This window comes from Cladophialophora psammophila (genome assembly GCF_000585535.1).
Source record: "Cladophialophora psammophila CBS 110553 chromosome Unknown aczJe-supercont1.4, whole genome shotgun sequence".
In the NCBI taxonomy this organism is placed as follows: Eukaryota; Fungi; Ascomycota; class Eurotiomycetes; order Chaetothyriales; family Herpotrichiellaceae; genus Cladophialophora; species Cladophialophora psammophila.
This window is the reverse complement of record NW_006912925.1, coordinates 1200053-1217389: the sequence shown is the minus strand read 5'-3', so window position 1 is coordinate 1217389 and position 17337 is coordinate 1200053. Positions and strand designations below refer to the sequence as shown.

General features: G+C 50.4%; 6 protein-coding genes across 6 annotated transcripts; 4 read left to right on the top strand and 2 right to left on the bottom strand.

Annotated features, from left to right (window-relative positions):
- Positions 1-587: 587 nt before the first annotated feature.
- A1O5_03355 (chitin synthase 3) lies at positions 588-3287 on the top strand (the record flags this gene model as incomplete). Its single annotated transcript, XM_007743966.1, has 2 exons — positions 588-653; positions 708-3287. The coding sequence occupies 2 exons, from the start codon at positions 588-590 to the stop codon at positions 3285-3287; spliced, it is 2646 nt and encodes an 881-aa protein (XP_007742156.1).
- A 1046-nt stretch (positions 3288-4333) lies between these two features.
- Positions 4334-4808, top strand: A1O5_03354 (NEDD8-conjugating enzyme UBC12; the record flags this gene model as incomplete). The annotated part of the gene is made up of 2 exons (XM_007743965.1): positions 4334-4594; positions 4656-4808. The coding sequence occupies 2 exons, from the start codon at positions 4334-4336 to the stop codon at positions 4806-4808; spliced, it is 414 nt and encodes a 137-aa protein (XP_007742155.1).
- An 851-nt stretch (positions 4809-5659) lies between these two features.
- On the top strand, positions 5660-6270 carry A1O5_03353 (uncharacterized protein; the record flags this gene model as incomplete). Its single annotated transcript, XM_007743964.1, has 4 exons — positions 5660-5797; positions 5861-5880; positions 5939-6155; positions 6214-6270. 4 exons carry the CDS (start codon positions 5660-5662, stop codon positions 6268-6270), a joined length of 432 nt encoding a protein of 143 aa, XP_007742154.1.
- A 390-nt stretch (positions 6271-6660) lies between these two features.
- On the bottom strand, positions 6661-7119 carry A1O5_03352 (endoribonuclease L-PSP; the record flags this gene model as incomplete). The annotated part of the gene is made up of 2 exons (XM_007743963.1): positions 6661-6807; positions 6931-7119. The coding sequence occupies 2 exons, from the start codon at positions 7117-7119 to the stop codon at positions 6661-6663; spliced, it is 336 nt and encodes a 111-aa protein (XP_007742153.1).
- A 2729-nt stretch (positions 7120-9848) lies between these two features.
- Positions 9849-10920, bottom strand: A1O5_03351 (uncharacterized protein; the record flags this gene model as incomplete). The annotated part of the gene is made up of 2 exons (XM_007743962.1): positions 9849-10836; positions 10898-10920. The coding sequence occupies 2 exons, from the start codon at positions 10918-10920 to the stop codon at positions 9849-9851; spliced, it is 1011 nt and encodes a 336-aa protein (XP_007742152.1).
- Positions 10921-12065: 1145 nt separating this feature from the next.
- On the top strand, positions 12066-16826 carry A1O5_03350 (ATPase; the record flags this gene model as incomplete). Its single annotated transcript, XM_007743961.1, has 2 exons — positions 12066-15743; positions 15801-16826. 2 exons carry the CDS (start codon positions 12066-12068, stop codon positions 16824-16826), a joined length of 4704 nt encoding a protein of 1567 aa, XP_007742151.1.
- Positions 16827-17337: the final 511 nt, after the last annotated feature.

Below are 17337 nucleotides of genomic sequence, written 5' to 3'. Positions count from 1 at the left end.
ATTTCCCTGCGTCCGCAGCCCGATTCGCCTCTTTCAGCTCAGGGGACCTTTTAGACCGTTTAACCCTGGCCAAAAAAAAAGGGCTGAGCTGCTTTTCAGCAGGCTGTGCGGGCGGGTGCAACTGATCAGAAAACCAAGAAAACTGAAACACACCTCTTTGTCCCTCCATCTTGCTGGTTATTTCTCCATGAACATTTTGTAAACGTCCTAATCCGATCACAGTCGACACCTCTTGGTCCTGACCCTTTGTTCTCTCCTTTGAGATCTCCAACTTACATTCATTTTCCCTTTTGTCTCCGCATTTAGTCCTCCATATCACCTAGTAATTCACCTTTCGTCCTCCCTCTGACAGCCCGCATCAGCCATCAGCGCACTATCCATCAGCAATTATCTTCCCTCTGATCAGCCCTGGCGGCTGTCAGTCGTACACACGTCCATCGTCTCTCTTAACCGGTGACTTATCTCCCATCACTCGTTGCTCACTGGGTCACCAAAATATCGCTGGTGGTGTCGGGTCTCAGCGCTCGAACCGCCTTTCCTAACACAACACCACCTTTCCAATCGAGCCACGCTTTAGCTTCAGCGCCATGGCAAACCAATATCCTGGCGGTTATGACAACGGCCACCCACTCAATGACATACCGCCCACAAATGTACGTGTTTCCAGACCTCAGCGCTACGAGACAAGTCGGACTAACCTTGTATAGGCTTACAGGCGAACGGAACAGCATTCAGACGACGAAGCAGAGCATTCCTTACTGCACCAGAACGCCGCCTATCAACCCCAGTTTGACGACCCCCATTCTCGCCCATTGACCCCAGGACAAGAGTCGATCTATACTCTGAACGAGACGTACGAAGGCGGAGACAAATCAAAAGTCCCGGTTACAGGGTACAACCCTCAACACACTCAGGCCTATGGGCGTGATGGGGGCTACGGTTTGAGCAACACGCAGGCCGGGTTCCCGACTCCTGGGTATCCTGACCCAACCGAGAGAAGTGCCTCGACCGAAGCATGGCAACAAAGACAGGCTCCCGGTTTCGGCTCAGTCAAACGCTACGCCACCAGAAAAGTCAAGGTGGTCAACAGTGTCCTGAGTATTGACTATCCAGTGCCCAGTGCCATCCAAAATGCCATTCAGGCCAAATACCGGACCGACCTGGAAGGGGGCAGCGAGGAGTTCACCCACATGCGCTACACGGCCGCGACCTGTGACCCCGATGATTTCACCCTGAAAAATGGCTACAACCTGCGCCCCGCCATGTACAACCGTCACACTGAGCTTCTCATCGCCATTACGGCCTACAACGAGGACAAGGTCTTGACTGCCCGCACATTACACGGCGTGATGCAGAATATCCGTGACATTGTCAACTTGAAGAAATCCGAGTTCTGGAACAAGGGCGGACCTGCCTGGCAGAAGATTGTCGTGTGTCTTGTTTTCGACGGAATCGATCCTTGTGACAAGAATACGTTGGACGTTCTTGCCACTGTCGGTGTGTACCAAGACGGGGTCATGAAGAAGGACGTTGATGGCAAGGAGACCGTGGTTCATATCTTCGAATACACTACCCAGCTCTCGGTGACGGCGAATCAGCAGCTAATTCGACCCAACGACAATGACCCCACCTCACTCCCTCCAGTGCAGATGATGTTCTGCCTGAAGCAAAAGAACAGCAAGAAGATTAACTCCCACCGATGGCTGTTCAACGCATTTGGTCGCATCCTGAACCCCGAGATTTGCATTCTCCTCGATGCCGGCACAAAGCCCGGTTCAAAGGCTATCATGGCTCTGTGGGAAGCTTTCTACAATGACAAGGACCTCGGAGGCGCTTGCGGTGAGATTCATGCCATGTTGGGTCGCGGAGGAGTCTTCGGCCGGAAGCTCCTGAATCCCCTGGTCGCCGCGCAAAACTTCGAGTACAAGATCAGTAACATCCTGGATAAGCCGTTGGAGAGCTCCTTCGGCTATGTCAGTGTGTTGCCCGGTGCTTTCTCAGCGTACCGCTTCCGCGCGATCATGGGTCGTCCTCTGGAGCAGTATTTCCATGGTGATCACACCCTTTCGAAACGACTTGGTAAGAAGGGTATCGAAGGAATGAACATTTTCAAGAAGAACATGTTCTTGGCCGAGGATCGTATCTTGTGTTTTGAGTTGGTCGCGAAAGCAGGCTCAAAATGGCACCTTACCTACGTCAAGGCCTCGAAAGCCGAAACCGATGTGCCCGAAGGTGCCGCGGAATTTATTGGTCAACGTCGACGTTGGCTCAACGGGTCCTTTGCCGCCTCCATCTATTCCCTCATGCACTTCTCCCGCATGTACAAATCCGGCCACAACATCATCCGAATGATCTTCTTTCACATCCAAATGTTATACAACATCGCCTCGGTTGTCCTTTCCTGGTTTTCACTCGCGGCATTCTGGCTGACCACCAAAATTCTCATGGATCTAGTCGGTCAGCCCAGCAGCAACAACAACAACCATGCTTTCCCGTTCGGCAACAGTGCGACCCCGATCATCAACACGGTCCTACAGTACACTTACCTGGCTTTCCTTCTTCTGCAATTCATCCTCGCCTTGGGAAATCGTCCCAAGGGTTCCAAAGTCGCTTATGTTATCTCATTCTGCGTCTTCGCCGTCATTCAGCTCTATGTGATTGTCTTATCCATGTACTTGGTGGTCCGGGCATTCACATCGAAGGACGGCACTGACATCGTCACCAATGAGGGCGCCAATGAGTTCATCAAATCTTTCTTCGCCTCAACCGGACCGGGTATTGTCATCATCGCACTGGCTGCTACCTTCGGATTGTACTTTGTGGCCTCCTTCATGTACATGGATCCTTGGCACATGTTCACCTCCTTCTTCCAGTATCTGCTCCTCATGCCATCCTTCATCAACATCCTCATGATCTATGCTTTTAGCAATTGGCATGATGTCTCATGGGGAACCAAAGGTGCGGACAAAGCGGACGTGTTGCCTTCGGCTCAAACCAAAAAGGACGAGAAAGGCAAGGCAACCGTGGTGGAAGAGGTAGAAAGACCCCAAGCCGATATAGACTCTCAATTCGAGGCCACGGTCCGACGCGCTTTGGCACCGTATGTGCCACCGGTGGAGAAGGAAGAAAAAACCTTGGAAGACTCATACAAGAACTTCCGAACTCGACTCGTGGCAACGTGGATTTTTTCGAATGCCTTGCTTTCGGTTATCATTACTAGTGATAGTGTCGACAACTTCGGGTTTACTGTAAGTATCATTCCGCATCTCAATACTGGGCCCGGCTAACCTCCTTGAAAAGTCTAGGGCGACGAGTCGAAGCACTCACTTTTTCCAAGCGCTCTTGTGGGCAACGGCAGCTCTTTCCGTTATTCGCTTCACCGGATGTTGTTGGTTCCTCGGCAAGACCGGTCTGCTCTGCTGTTTCAATAGGAGATGATCGTATCCCAGATGGTAACGGTTGGATCAAAGGTTGGCGTCATGGGGAGTTCCAAGCATATTTGGGTACTATCACGGGGTGAGATCAATCTCCTTTACTACTGAAGTTGGCGGAGACATAAATTCCTGTCTGTTTAGCAATGAATCCGCCATAAAATGGTGTTGAAGTTAGGATTAAATACACGTAAAAAGTTTTGCCTTCTCTGTATTCGGCGGTCCTCCGACAGGAGGCGAGACCGCGGATGCCACCTGTGTCATGTGAGTCACCCAAATCGATGTTGCGAACGAGTATCACTCAACGATGTTTAAATCGGGTCTTCATCTCTCACTTTCTGTGAATCTTCAATAAATTGCCATCTATACCATCTACACCACTTGTAAATTCTCTTGGTGGACTCCCCTCGCTCCTAGTGCTCGTATTTTCCCGCTGCCTGAGAGCAAACCCGTTGCCGATCGACCGTCAGGCTGCGCCCTACCCTCATTGCTCCTTCTGTCACCTCTGAAACCCATTTACCGTACTCGCCCGACTCTTTCGACAAATTCTCGTCTCTCGCGCTCTTCACCACCTCCTTGGAAATTCTCTAGAAACAAATATTCCCAAAACAGGTCGGTCGCCCTGTGGTGACGACGACTCGCCGGCAAGATGATGAAAATATGGTCGATGGTATGAGTGGTTCCAGATGCTTGTTGCGGGTTGACTGATGAAGAGATGCAGAAGCAACAGCAGCAAAAGGATGAACAGGCACAAGGGGTGTCACAGAAAAAGAAGAAGGTCACTGCTGCGCAACTTCGCGTGCAAAAAGGTGAACAACGACGTGAACCACCATTCTGGACGGACATTGGCGTCTCTAATCCTCTTTCTCTCAGATCTAAGTGAGTTGTCACTCGGGTCGACCATGAAGACGACGTTCCCAAACCCCGATGACATCCTAAACTTCACCCTCACAATCGAACCCGATGAAGGGATGTACAAAGGCGGCAGCTTTGTGTTCACCTTCTCCATCAACCAGAACTTCCCACATGATCCACCGAAAGTCAAATGTACGCAGAAGATCTACCATCCAAACATTGATCTCGAGGGAAACGTCTGCTTGAATATTTTAAGAGAGGACTGGAAACCAGTATTGAATCTGAATGCTGTTATCGTCGGCATGCAGGTAAACCATACAATTACGAAATTCGGTATTGTCGAACATACGTGGCTAACTCGATGGACAGTTCCTTTTCCTAGAGCCGAATGCTTCTGATCCCCTCAATAAGGAGGCAGCTGAAGATCTCAGAAACAACCGAGAAGGGTTCCGGCGCAATGCGCGGACAGCAATGGGGGGCGGATCAGTGAAAGGGCAGACCTACGACCGAGTGTTGCGATGATGTCGATGGGATCTGTTGGGCAGGCATGATGATTGAAATGATTGAATGACAAGTCAAGGACAACGGATATACATTGCGAGCCTTTTTACAAGCGTTGCGGTCAACGTGTTGGTAAGGCTAGAGGCGTTATTGAGAGTCATATCGCTGATCTGCTGCGCACAGAGTGCTTCTCATGAAGCCGGATGTGATTTCAAGTTTGCCAGTGGACAGCGCCAGGCAAAGACATCTCGAAGGAGCACTGCACGGTTGGAGCCGCGCAAGCCTCCAGGTACCTGTCCACTAGTTTGCGCTGAGCCTTTGTGGGCGGAAATGATTGTCGGAGTCTCTTCTCGCCCCTCGGAAGTCCGCATGAGGTTGCGCTCACCTTGGATAGAGATGATGACCCCAATTCACTCATCCAGTTCCCTCAGTCAACATACACCCCGATTGATCTGATCACTGCTGAGGAACCACCTTTGCATCATCGCTAATTCGCAGTCCCGCCATACCTGCAGCTCTCCGTGCGAATGTGACGCCTGCATGTTCCGCTGTGTGATTGAAAAGTTCAATGCGTCAGTCCCACCTGTTCGGTCTGATCTCCTACGCCAGGGGATGAAATTCTGGGATTTCTTAACAATATTCGTCCATCTCCTTGGACCAAACAGGTTTTGAATAAATTGCCTCGTAGTGACAACGCCTCCCAGACCTGAATTGACATTCTTTGTCGCCAAGTCATCCTCTGATATCGCCAACGAGAATCCACACCCAGGTAATACACCTAGCTAGTATGTATGACATCTACATTGTCTGTCTATCAAGTAAGATGGAAGTGCTATGATTATTAAAGTGTCAGAATTGTCTATGTTGAGGTCATGAAGATCATTATAGCTGGCGCTACTGGGTTCGTGGGCAAAGAAGTCGTTGTCCAGTCTATTGAGAACTCAAGAATTTCATCAATCATTGTCCTTACCAGGCGCCACATTGACAAAATTCTGAGCCAACATCCCAAGGTACAAGTCATTTTGCACGCGGACTTTCATTCCTATCCAGCAGACCTTATCGAATAACTGCAGGGAGCACAAGGCTGTGTTTGGTACGGGGTTTACACATGAGTCCTATGAATGCGAGGTGAGACTCATCTCATACCCCAGGTGTTTAGGAGGCAAGGTCGAGGATTTCCCCGATCTCGAGACTGCGAGGAAGGTCGGTGTTAATTTCACTTTGACCGCCGCACACGCCTTCGTGAAAGGGATATGTCCAAGTCTACAACCGGGACAGAGATTCCGCTTCGTCTTCTGCAGTGGCAATGGGGCAGAATGGGGTCAGGACAAGAGACTCTGGGTATTCTCCGACACCCGAAAATTGAAGGTACGTCGCTCCGTTCCTGGATCTTTGAGCTTGACAGTTCATTAACACCAAAACAAAGGAAGCCGCTGAACGGGGCTTGCTGGATATCGCCGAGGACAACCGTGACGTTATTTGAGGCGATCGTGCTTCGCCCAGGCGGCGTCATGCCCGATGGGAGTGTTTTACTCGGAAAGATCGCATCGCTCATGGCCCCGGTCGTCCCTGTGACTCAGTTGGCGAAGGCGTTGGTCAGATCTGGCATCGATCCACCATCGGTGAGGGTCATTGAGAATCGGGAAATCCTGCAGCTCGGTTCTTGATGGTAGTAAATGGGCGATTTCAAGTTCACAGGGGCAACTCCTCAGCAAAGGCTGCTGAGAGTGACGTGAAGTGGTCAGGACAATATTGGAAGAGGGATCTTGTTTCTGCACCAAGGAGTGGAATATGTTTTGGCGTCTCATCTCAATTGCCCATCTGGAGGCATTCGACCCCAAGCGTCAGGAGAAAAGCCGGTGTGAATGTATATTCACTCTACTGCAATCAGCTCCATCTCCAAAGTCACACCTGCCGGCAATCGCTTCGCCTCGATAGCACTCCTCGCGGGCCGCTGAGGGAAGTATCCCCCATAGACCTCATTGAACTCGGCGAAATCATCGAGGTTCGCAAAGAAAACCTGGTAGAGAAAAGAAAAACAGAATTATCTTGCGATTAGCTTTTTTCCATAAAGTTTCCACTGACTTGCAAAGAGTCTCAATTATGAGAAAGGAGCATCGAAACCGGGCAAGCTTGAACGTACGGTGACCTTTACAACTTTCTCCAGGCTGGATCCCGCGGCTTCAAGGACGGTCGCGGCGTTGCGGCACACGGCGTGAGCCTTGTCGCCGACCGTGCCTTCGGTCAGCTTGATCTTCCCGTCCTCCAATGTGGCGGGCATTTGGCCCGAGACGAAGACGAAGCCGTTGGCTTTGATGGCTTGGGACTGCATGAGGTGGAAAGGTGTGTCAGTCAGCTTAGTGCGCCGCAGTCCTCTCCTCCCTTCCGTCGCCAACCCCTGGCCTTGGAAACTGGTATGTGCGATGTAGCAGCCCGGTGTTCACACTCACATATGGCCCAATGGCTAAAGCGGCGGACGGTAGACGTTAGCTAGCTGTCATTCTTATCCTTGACGGAAGATTCTGGAGGCCTTATCAAGTCGTTATGCACGTACGTGGTATGCCCTTGTCAGTGAAGACACTCTCTATCGTCGCCATTATGCCGGTTACTTCAGCGTAGATACTCTAGAAGTGGTGAATCTCCATCATCCTGAGGGGGTGCTTCATCTTATGTGTATCACAGGAAGCAGGTTTGTGGGGCCATGGGTGCTGAAGGGCGTACGCTACAAGTAGTCCGAGTAAGCGCCAGGGTGATTGTGGATCAAGCTTATGTATGCCGCAACAGCTCACTTTGTTTAATTGCTCGCTCGCTCGCTCGCTCGTTGCCTATATCCTGCGCCTGGCACCTGGCGCTCAAGCTCTCTCCACTAGAACAAACTCCTCACGCAGAAAGGGTTGGTATCCAAATATGGCTTATCGACTAGGAAAAGGGCTTCGAAGTTCTGTGCCTTTTACGAAAACACATGGGTCGGGCCGGGACAAGTCTCAACCCTCTTTTAGCGTGGGTGCTAAGGGGCGAGGGAGTACTCCAGTGGTTAGCCAGGAGGTTGAAGGCACACCAAAGAAGAGTTTTCTGAACATACCGAATACACAGTGGTGCCTTTTCATTTCCGTACTGGCGATCTTTACCACTCACGCTTTGACACATGATAGGAACGGTAGTGAAGGAAAATTGTGCCATACACTGGTCCTCTCTGCAACTCTGCTGACAGCAGCTTAACACGCCTTTTGCTCTCGCGTCTCCATGACAGTTGTTCTATCTTACCGCTCAATCAACATGAAGCCTTTTTCCTTTATCAAGAGCTCGAAATAGGGCCAACGGCAACCGACTTGGCAACGTTGGAGATGAGATATCAGGCTTCAGAATATCCATTTGTTGGGCACTGTCGCAATCCAAACCAGGCTTAATGGTACATATGTTAAGCGTTCCAGATCATCGGCTGATTGTCCGACTCTCAAATGTTCAGCCACGTCAAAAGGACACCTTATACGAACATCACGAGGAGATCGATATTGCGTCCGGAAAGTAGCCAAAAACAATTCCACAGATGACATCTCCATATGGCGTGTGAAGAAGTACTAGGATCGATCTAAAACATCACACCAGATGACGACCAAAAGTTTTTGACACTGGCTATCTCTACCCGGCACACATTATGGCGCTGCAATTTGTGAAGCAATTTCCTGCTGCCACTGTAAGCTGTTTCTGGGCCGGTGGTGAACTTGAAGATGCGAAATCTGGATGGTACCTCCACCGTTGTGTTCGAGGTAACTTGAGCTGAGCCCGTCAAAATCCAGTCCTCCCTTACAGCCTTACCTATAAGAACCTCTTCCTTTCAGCAAAAGACATTGCTGCATCATTATGTGACAGCTCACCTCAGGAGGTGTCCAACTGCATGACGACCGAAGAAGGGGTGGTCAGCCTCGTGTTCGTTGTCGAGCGCCCAATGGACGTGCGTCTCAGCCAGCCACTGGTCTGTCGGCGCAATTGCATTTGCATGCCTGTCAATCAACGAGCCCGTTCTGATCATAGAGTCCGCCATCTCCACGGCCTGATTGCCTATGGTAAGAGAGGACTGTGGAATGTTTTCTGCCTTAAAGTCCTCCTTCGAACGTTTACATCATGGCTCCTTCTTTTGGGCCTCGTCGTTTAGGGAACTTCCAGTTTATGTTGCTCCGACAAACTGGGATCAGTTTCTATTCGCCTCACTGTCGAGCGTACGGAAGCTTAGCAAGGAACATCAGACGCAATGGCACATCCTTTGAATATCAACAAGAAGCAAGATAATACTGCCACAGATGGAATTAGAAACGATGCTGCCAGCGTTCCGTCTAATGCCTTCCAGCGTGGTGTGAACAATTGTACGACAACGTCGACTGTTTGCATAGAACAACTACCGTAGCCAGGACTGCTCTGCTCGCAGGCTTCAACGACTTTCAATCATTCGAAGCATCAGAAAAGCTGCTGGGAGCCATAGAGAGGTTGTTTCCTTGGCAATTGTTTCTAGAACGCCCAAATTACAACTCTTGGAAACAAGAGCACCAAGAGCTTATGCAGAAATGGTCCAAAATGACTTCCTGATGGCGGAGAACAAGGCGTGCAGACTCTCGAAGTAGTACATCGCCGGTGTGACTTGTCGTCTGTCTAGCCACGAAGGGAGTCTCGAAGGGGACGGTTTGACAGGGAGATGGAAATACTGTGCGATGGCGAACAAGTAATCAGAGCTTCGCCTAGAATCTCGAATCCCTCGGGGCACAAAGGTGCAGGGTAGTGGCTAGTATTCCTTTATCGGCTTCGATGGAGGACTGTTTAGGACTTATAGTGGGTTGAATTTGTTGGGAGTCCGTCCGTTCATTAATCGCCCTTGGTCATCCTGCTGGCGTCATGCCATTGCGGAAGCGGGAGTCTTTTGTCTAATATTTAATTAATATCTATTAGAAGAGCGATTGCTCTAGCTATCTACTCAGTACCGATGCGAGGAAGCGAAGGCATGGCCTCGGGTTGACCGTTCCCTATGGCAGATCATACAACGTCATGTGGTAAGGCGGCTACTCCGCTCCCTCAAACAGTCTCCACACTTTTCCTCAGATGTTGTAACAGCTCCGAAGTGAAAGAGCGCTGCTCACGAATGAATATGCCCCAGTCGGGGTGTTGTATAAGAACGGTTATCATGCAGGCGGCAAATTGAGTGAGCAGCGTCCTTAGGTCGTCGCCATCGCTTGTATTTTCGTAGATGTACTGAATCAGGAGGAAAATCTCTGGAACTCGCTCCGGAAACAAGTTCAGAGAGGCCAAGGTGCGCTGCATTTTGTACAGGACCAGAGATCTGAGCGGCTCAACAATGTACCTGTCGCAAAAGACATACAATTTTGCTTGCGCCAGGAGGGTCTCTGTAAAGCTTTCCGAGGGCGTGTAATTTTTGTACGCGTAGAAAACAGGGCCACCCCATTCGGGGGAGACGTTGCAAAACTTGGCCCAATCGATCCCTAGCTTTGAGTTTCGATCTGGAAGATTTGGGACAGCCGCAGTCTCGGCCAGAATGTTTGTCGTACGATTGGTAGAGTTTCGAAGACTTTTACGCCTCCTTAACCACGAACCTGGCCGACAAATCTGATCTTTCCAACCTGGATTGTAGCGCTTGTTGTTGAACGGTGGGCAGAGGTCTTCTGCCAACCTGTTCAGCCTCACTCCTTTACTGCTCTCGAAGAATTTTTCGGCACACCCATCAGCGTGGGTGGTTGCTGAATGGCTTGAAGTAATTTCGTCGGTGGTTGGATTTTTCAACTGTGGCGATGACGAGAATTTCGGGTCGACGACAATCTTAGGTGGAGGAACGGAAAAGTCCCCTTTGTAGGCATATTCGCAGAAGCGCAAAAACGTATCTTCGTCGATGTCGTCCAAGATGGCCCGTCTTTCGATGCTCTCGACCATGTTCCCATTGATCAAGGCGGCGAAGACCGGCGAGAGTTGAACGGCCAAATTCGAATGGACATTGTATGCCGTCCGCTCGAGACCCACGAGGAATTGAAAGGTTGGTGAGCGTAGGGACCTATATAATTTTTCCGATAAAAGTCAGTTATGTGACACAGAGAGCACGACGTAATGCTTACTCGCCGAACGAAGGACATTGCATGATCTGTCCAAAATAGCAAAATGTAGACACATCGCAAGATGTGATTGTGATACCATGTCCTCGTTGATTTATTTTTCTATTTTACAAGAGGCAGCTAAGCAATTCTCGCGCGCCCCCATGGTAAGGCTTTTCTCCTACACGCTCAAACAGCTAAAATGGCTTCATGGTCTCCTGACCATTTGTCGAGGGTGTGGTACAACAAACAAATGTAGCAAATAGAGCTGTTGTTGGGCACGCGTGGTATGGAGACCTTTCTCTAGATGGAAGTGTCAATAAAGTTATGAACTGCCGGATGCACTTTACTCCGTAGCGATTCCGGGTACCGGTACATCGTTCATAAACCAGGAAAAATGGGGAGATCAAATTGTGCAGAGCTTGATGACAAGGCTGGTCCAATTAGGGGGTGGATGAGGATACGATAGGTGGAGCGGGATGGAGATACTAACAACCCTAAGCGAGTCATGTTGCAGAGATGTGACCAATTATTATGGCAGTTGTTGACTCGCGGCAAACTCTAATTTCTCCGAAGTCAACCTGGTTTCCACCTTTAAGCGCTTTCTCTCCCCAACACGACTGCTACAAGCCAACATCGCCATGGCCTCATCTCTGAGATTGGCATTTCCCCTTTGTGCACCTGGATCTTCCGGAGCCGGTGCACATCTCAAACGTCTTACGAATGCCCAGCAGTCTGCGTCCGAGTGTCCTCCCCCCCCCTGATTCCAAGACCCAAATGGTCCGCCCTGATCCATCGACGGATGCGATCAGCCCATGGAAAGCGCTTAGCAAGATCCCCATCAAGGGCTCTGGATACGCAATCGGGCTCAGGTTGGTTTGATTCGAGTCATGAATGGTCAATATAAGACCGTCTTCACCTTCAGATGAAGATGTAGAGCGCTGGGCCTTTTCTATCAAATGTCAACTTCACTTTTGCTTCTTTTCCTTTTCATTCATTAGATCTGCTCCTCGAACCTGCAATCCGGTCGTCCCCTCCTACCAGTCAACCCGCCACCGTTACGCCTTCTCAGTCCTATTTCAATTGTCAACTTCAAATCACTAGTCGTCTTATTATTTTTCATCTTCCTAGACCTCTGGGACAAGCCCAACTACACCTTCATTCCTCTCTCACCAGGATCGACAACTCCAATATGTCTCTTGTGGGAAATTTTGTTTCCAATTACGACAACAGTGCTGGAAGGCAGGGTCCTGGGCTTCCAGGACATTGTCGGAGGGAATCGCAGGTTGACCACTCTCACATCACGTTGCGTAGAAGGTCCCAAGATGCCCGTCGGTCCTCAGATATTGAAGATGCGTCATCCCCAAGGCATCGCACCGGCGAAAAGCGTCGCTCTAGCTCTATCAGCGAAGACCAAAAACTCCCTGCTGAAAGTTGGGATCAATCCAGAAGTTCAGAGAACGATGAGGGTGACGAGCGTGTCAGATACCTGGCCCGGCAGTTCTCACGGACGTCCACAAGGACCGAGGATGCTAATCCTTTTGCTGCCACACCCGGTTCTTCCTTGGATCCCACTTCTGACAACTTCCAAACCCGGGACTGGATCAAGGCGTTGTTCAATCTACAATCAAAAGACGATCGGTTTCTTGCCAGAACTGCTGGCGTAGCATTCCGCAACCTCAGCGCACATGGGTTCGGGTCTGCCACTGACTACCAAAAAACAGTCGGCAACGTCCCTTTTCAAGCCGTCGGTTTGGTTCGCAAGTTGATGGGCGTGGGGCAACACAGAATCGACATTCTTCGCGGGTTCGACGGACTCGTAAACCATGGAGAAATGCTCGTCGTTCTGGGACCTCCTGGTTCGGGTTGCTCGACTTTCCTCAAGACACTCGCCGGTGAGACCCACGGTTTCAATGTCGATAAGGATTCATATATCAACTATCAAGGGATCGCTTTCGAGCAGATGCACAAGCACTTCCGCGGCGAGGCAATCTATACCGCCGAACAAGATGTCCATTTCCCTCAACTGTCTGTTGCTGATACCCTTTACTTTGCCGCTCGTGCGAGAGCACCAAGAAATCGACCTGGAAACGTCTCGGCACACACCTACGCTTGCCACATGCGAGATGTCATTATGGCTACCTTCGGTATTCGACACACCTTCAACACTCGAGTGGGTAATGACTTCATCCGCGGTGTGAGCGGTGGAGAAAGAAAGCGTGTCAGTATCGCTGAGGCTGCCCTGAACATGTCTCCTCTTCAATGCTGGGATAACAGTACCCGCGGCTTAGATAGTGCTAACGCCATCGAGTTCTGCAAAACCTTGCGTTTATCTACCGAAATTCTCAGTGCTACAGCCGCAGTTGCAATCTACCAGGCCCCCCAGGCTGCCTACGACATCTTCGACAAGGTCATTGTACTTTATGAAGGCCGACAGATCTATTTCGGGAGGACCGAAGACGCTAGAGATTACTTCGTTCGCATGGGCTTTCATTGCCCAGAACGTCAGACTACAGCAGACTTCCTGACTTCTATGACGAGCTCCGATGAACGAATTGTCCGCGAAGGTTTTGAGCACAAAGCACCACGGACTCCCGATGAATTTGCAAAGGCGTGGAAAGATAGTCCCGAACGTGCCCAGCTACTCGAGGATATCGGAGAATTTGATAAGAGACATCCTCTTGGCGGAGAGGACTTACACAAGTTCAAAGAATCCAGAAGATTGCAGCAGGCGAAGCGACAACGTGTGGCGTCACCGTATACTCTGTCTTATGGTCAACAGGTTAGACTTTGTCTATGGCGTGGGTTTCGCAGGTTGTTCGCAGATCCGAGTCTCACATTGACTTCAATTATCGGCAACAATGTCTTTGCTCTGATCATCGGTTCGATCTTTTACAATCTCGACGGCACTACCAACTCTTTCTACTCACGCGGCGCCCTACTGTTCTTTGCCATCCTTTTAAACGCATTCAGTTCTGCCTTGGAAATCCTCACTCTTTATGCGCAACGACCTATCGTCGAGAAACATCAACGGTACGCGTTATATCATCCTTCAAGTGAGGCTTTTGCGTCCATGTTGACGGATATGCCTTACAAGATCACCAACACGATCATCTTCAACGTTACGCTATATTTCTTGACCAACCTGAGGAGGGAACCTGGAGCATTCTTCTTCTTTCTCCTCATTTCGTTCACCTTGACTCTAGTCATGAGCATGCTATTTCGAACTATCGCCTCTGTCTCTCGAACCCTAAGTCAGGCTCTAGCACCGGCTGCCATTCTCATTCTGGCCATTGTCATCTATACTGGTTTCGCTATCCCGGTTAATTACATGCTCGGCTGGGCACGTTGGATCAACTACATTGACCCTGTCGCTTACGGATTCGAAGCCCTCATGATAAATGAGTTCTCTGGACGCAATTTCGACTGCGCCGTGTATGTGCCATCGGGTCCGGGATATTCCGATTCGAACCGAGTTTGCTCAACAGTCGGGTCTCGTCCAGGTCAAACATTTGTCAATGGGGATGACTTTATCAACAGCAGTTATAAGTACTATGCTTCTCACAAATGGAGGAATTTTGGCATCTTGATTGCTTTCATGATTGGCCTGTTCTTCACCTACTTGGTGTCGGCTGAATTTGTCCAAGCTAAGAAGTCCAAGGGCGAAGTTCTGGTGTTCCGTCGTGGTCAGGCACCAGCTGCGTTGAGGATGAAGCCTCAAGACGCGGAGACCGGCGGCGTAACATCGACCGTAACGACGGAGAACAATAAAGATTCTAAGGATATGTCGACCGTCATTCAGAGGCAAACTGCAATCTTCCAATGGCGCGATGTTTGCTACGACATTCCACTGAACGGTGGGCGACGTCTCTTGGACCACGTCGACGGTTGGGTCAAGCCTGGCACTTTGACTGCTTTGATGGGTGTGTCTGGAGCTGGAAAGACGACGCTTCTGGATGTCCTTGCTACTCGCGTCACTATGGGAGTCATTAGCGGCGAGATGCTGGTCGACGGTCGACAACGAGACGAATCTTTCCAGCGCAAGACCGGCTACGTCCAACAACAAGATCTTCACTTGGAGACCTCGACCGTTAGAGAAGCCCTGAGCTTTAGCGCACTCCTCCGTCAACCCGCACACATCCCACGGCGGGAAAAGCTGGCGTACGTAAACGAGGTTATCAAACTTCTCGAAATGTCCGAATACGCCGATGCCGTCGTCGGGGTTCCCGGCGAAGGTCTCAACGTGGAACAACGTAAACGTCTAACCATCGGTGTGGAGTTGGCAGCCAAACCGGAATTGTTGCTGTTCCTAGATGAACCGACTTCTGGCCTCGACTCGCAGACGTCTTGGTCTATATTAGATCTCCTCGAGAAGCTGAAGAAAAACGGACAAGCTATTCTCTGTACGATCCACCAACCATCAGCGATGCTCTTTCAACGTTTTGATCGACTCCTGTTCCTGGCCAAAGGTGGACGTACCGTCTACTTCGGTCCTGTAGGAGAATCCTCTAGCACTCTAATCAACTACTTTGAACGCAACGGCGCCCATCGGTGCCCACCCGACGCTAATCCCGCCGAGTGGATGTTGGAGGTCATCGGAGCTGCACCGGGCTCACATACAGAGGTCGATTGGGTCGACACCTGGCGTACGTCGGCGGAATACAGAGGGGTGCAATCCGAACTCTCCCAAATGAAGGCTGAACGCTGTCAGCTCGCCCGAGCGACTTCAAACCGGGCTGACAAAGCCAGCTATCGCGAGTTCGCTGCGCCCTTTTATCAGCAGCTTTATGAAGTCCTAAAACGAGTCTTTGAGCAATACTGGCGCACACCTTCTTACATCTACAGCAAATTGTCTCTCTGTATCGCTTCTGTGAGCATGCCTCTATCACCGACCGGCGTCCCTGCAGCCTGCTGACTCCTCTCTTAGGGCCTCTTTATCGGCTTCTCCTTCTTCGACGCCAAAATAACGCAACAGGGTCTCCAAAACCAGATGTTCGGCATCTTTATGCTGATGACAATCTTCGGCCAGCTTGTGCAGCAAATCATGCCGTTGTTCGTGACGCAACGCTCACTCTATGAAGTCCGCGAACGACCGAGTAAGACGTACTCATGGCAGGCGTTTATGATGAGTAATATTATCGTCGAACTTCCTTGGTCTGCATTCTGTGCCATACTGGTCTTTTTTACCTGGTATTATCCAATTGGCCTGTACAAAAACGCTGAACCGACCGATACTGTCCACGAGCGTGGTGCGTTGATGTTCCTCCTTATCTTGACCTTCTTGTTGTTCACGTCGACTTTCGCACACATGGTTATCGCGGCCATCGAGACGGCCGAGACAGGTGGAAATATTGCCAATCTATGCTTCTCACTTACCTTGGTCTTCTGTGGTGTCCTGGTAGGCCCCAAGGCGCTGCCCGGTTTCTGGATTTTCATGTATCGCGTCTCGCCGTTCACGTACTTGATTGACGGCATGCTCAGTACAGCTGTCGCACATGCCAGTGTCACTTGCGCCACCAACGAGTATCTCCATTTCACCGCACCTTCAGGCCAGACTTGTGCAGAGTACATGAGGTCTTACATGGACTCGTTTGGTGGATATCTCCAGAACCCTTCGGGCACAGGCAACTGCAGTTACTGCCAGGTATCAACCACCGACGCGTTCTTGGCCAGCGTCTCCTCACATCCGCAGTACATGTGGCGCAACTTCGGACTGATGTGGCCATACATCGCCTTTAATGTCATTGGCGCCATATTCCTGTACTGGCTTGCGCGCGTACCGAAACATATGAACAAGGGAAAGAAAGAAGTCGCCAGCCCTGAAGAGAGCAAAGACGGAAGTGTACTAGAGAGGCCTGTCGATACTGTCAGTGGGGAAAAGAGAGGGGAGGAGGAGACGGAGAAGGAGAAGGACGCAAGTGCAAGCACTGTTCCGCCGATGACCGTGAAGTAGGTCGCTCAAATCATGATGAGGTTGTTGGCCGACATCAGCAAACCCGATGACCTCCTCGACAATCCCCGGCTCTGTTTACTCAGGGGCAGTCGGCATCTCTTTTTGTCTGTTCTTAGAGTTATGGCCCTAATTTTGTCAGAGTAAGTGCCAGAAGATTGTCCGGTGGTGCCGCTATCCTAAGCTGACGTCTATATAGTTCTCAATGACTAACCTCTCCCTACACACGGCGACCACTACATTGTCAAAAAGAATGCTTGTACGACCGGGTGTCAAGCCTCTAGTGGGAGATGATGTCTCAATATCTCATCACCCAGAGCACCTAAATTTCATATGTTTTGTCGGTCTCTAGAACGTCGGCTTAGAGTTCAGGCACTGCCACATCAGCCGGACAAGATGGAGTGTATTGAGGCATTTACCTGGCGGGAGGGGGGCCATTGGATCGATTTTTTGGTTTCAGGTGTCTGTATTCGGTGGAAAAAGCCTGATATTTGGTATTTTATGGGCAGGGCTA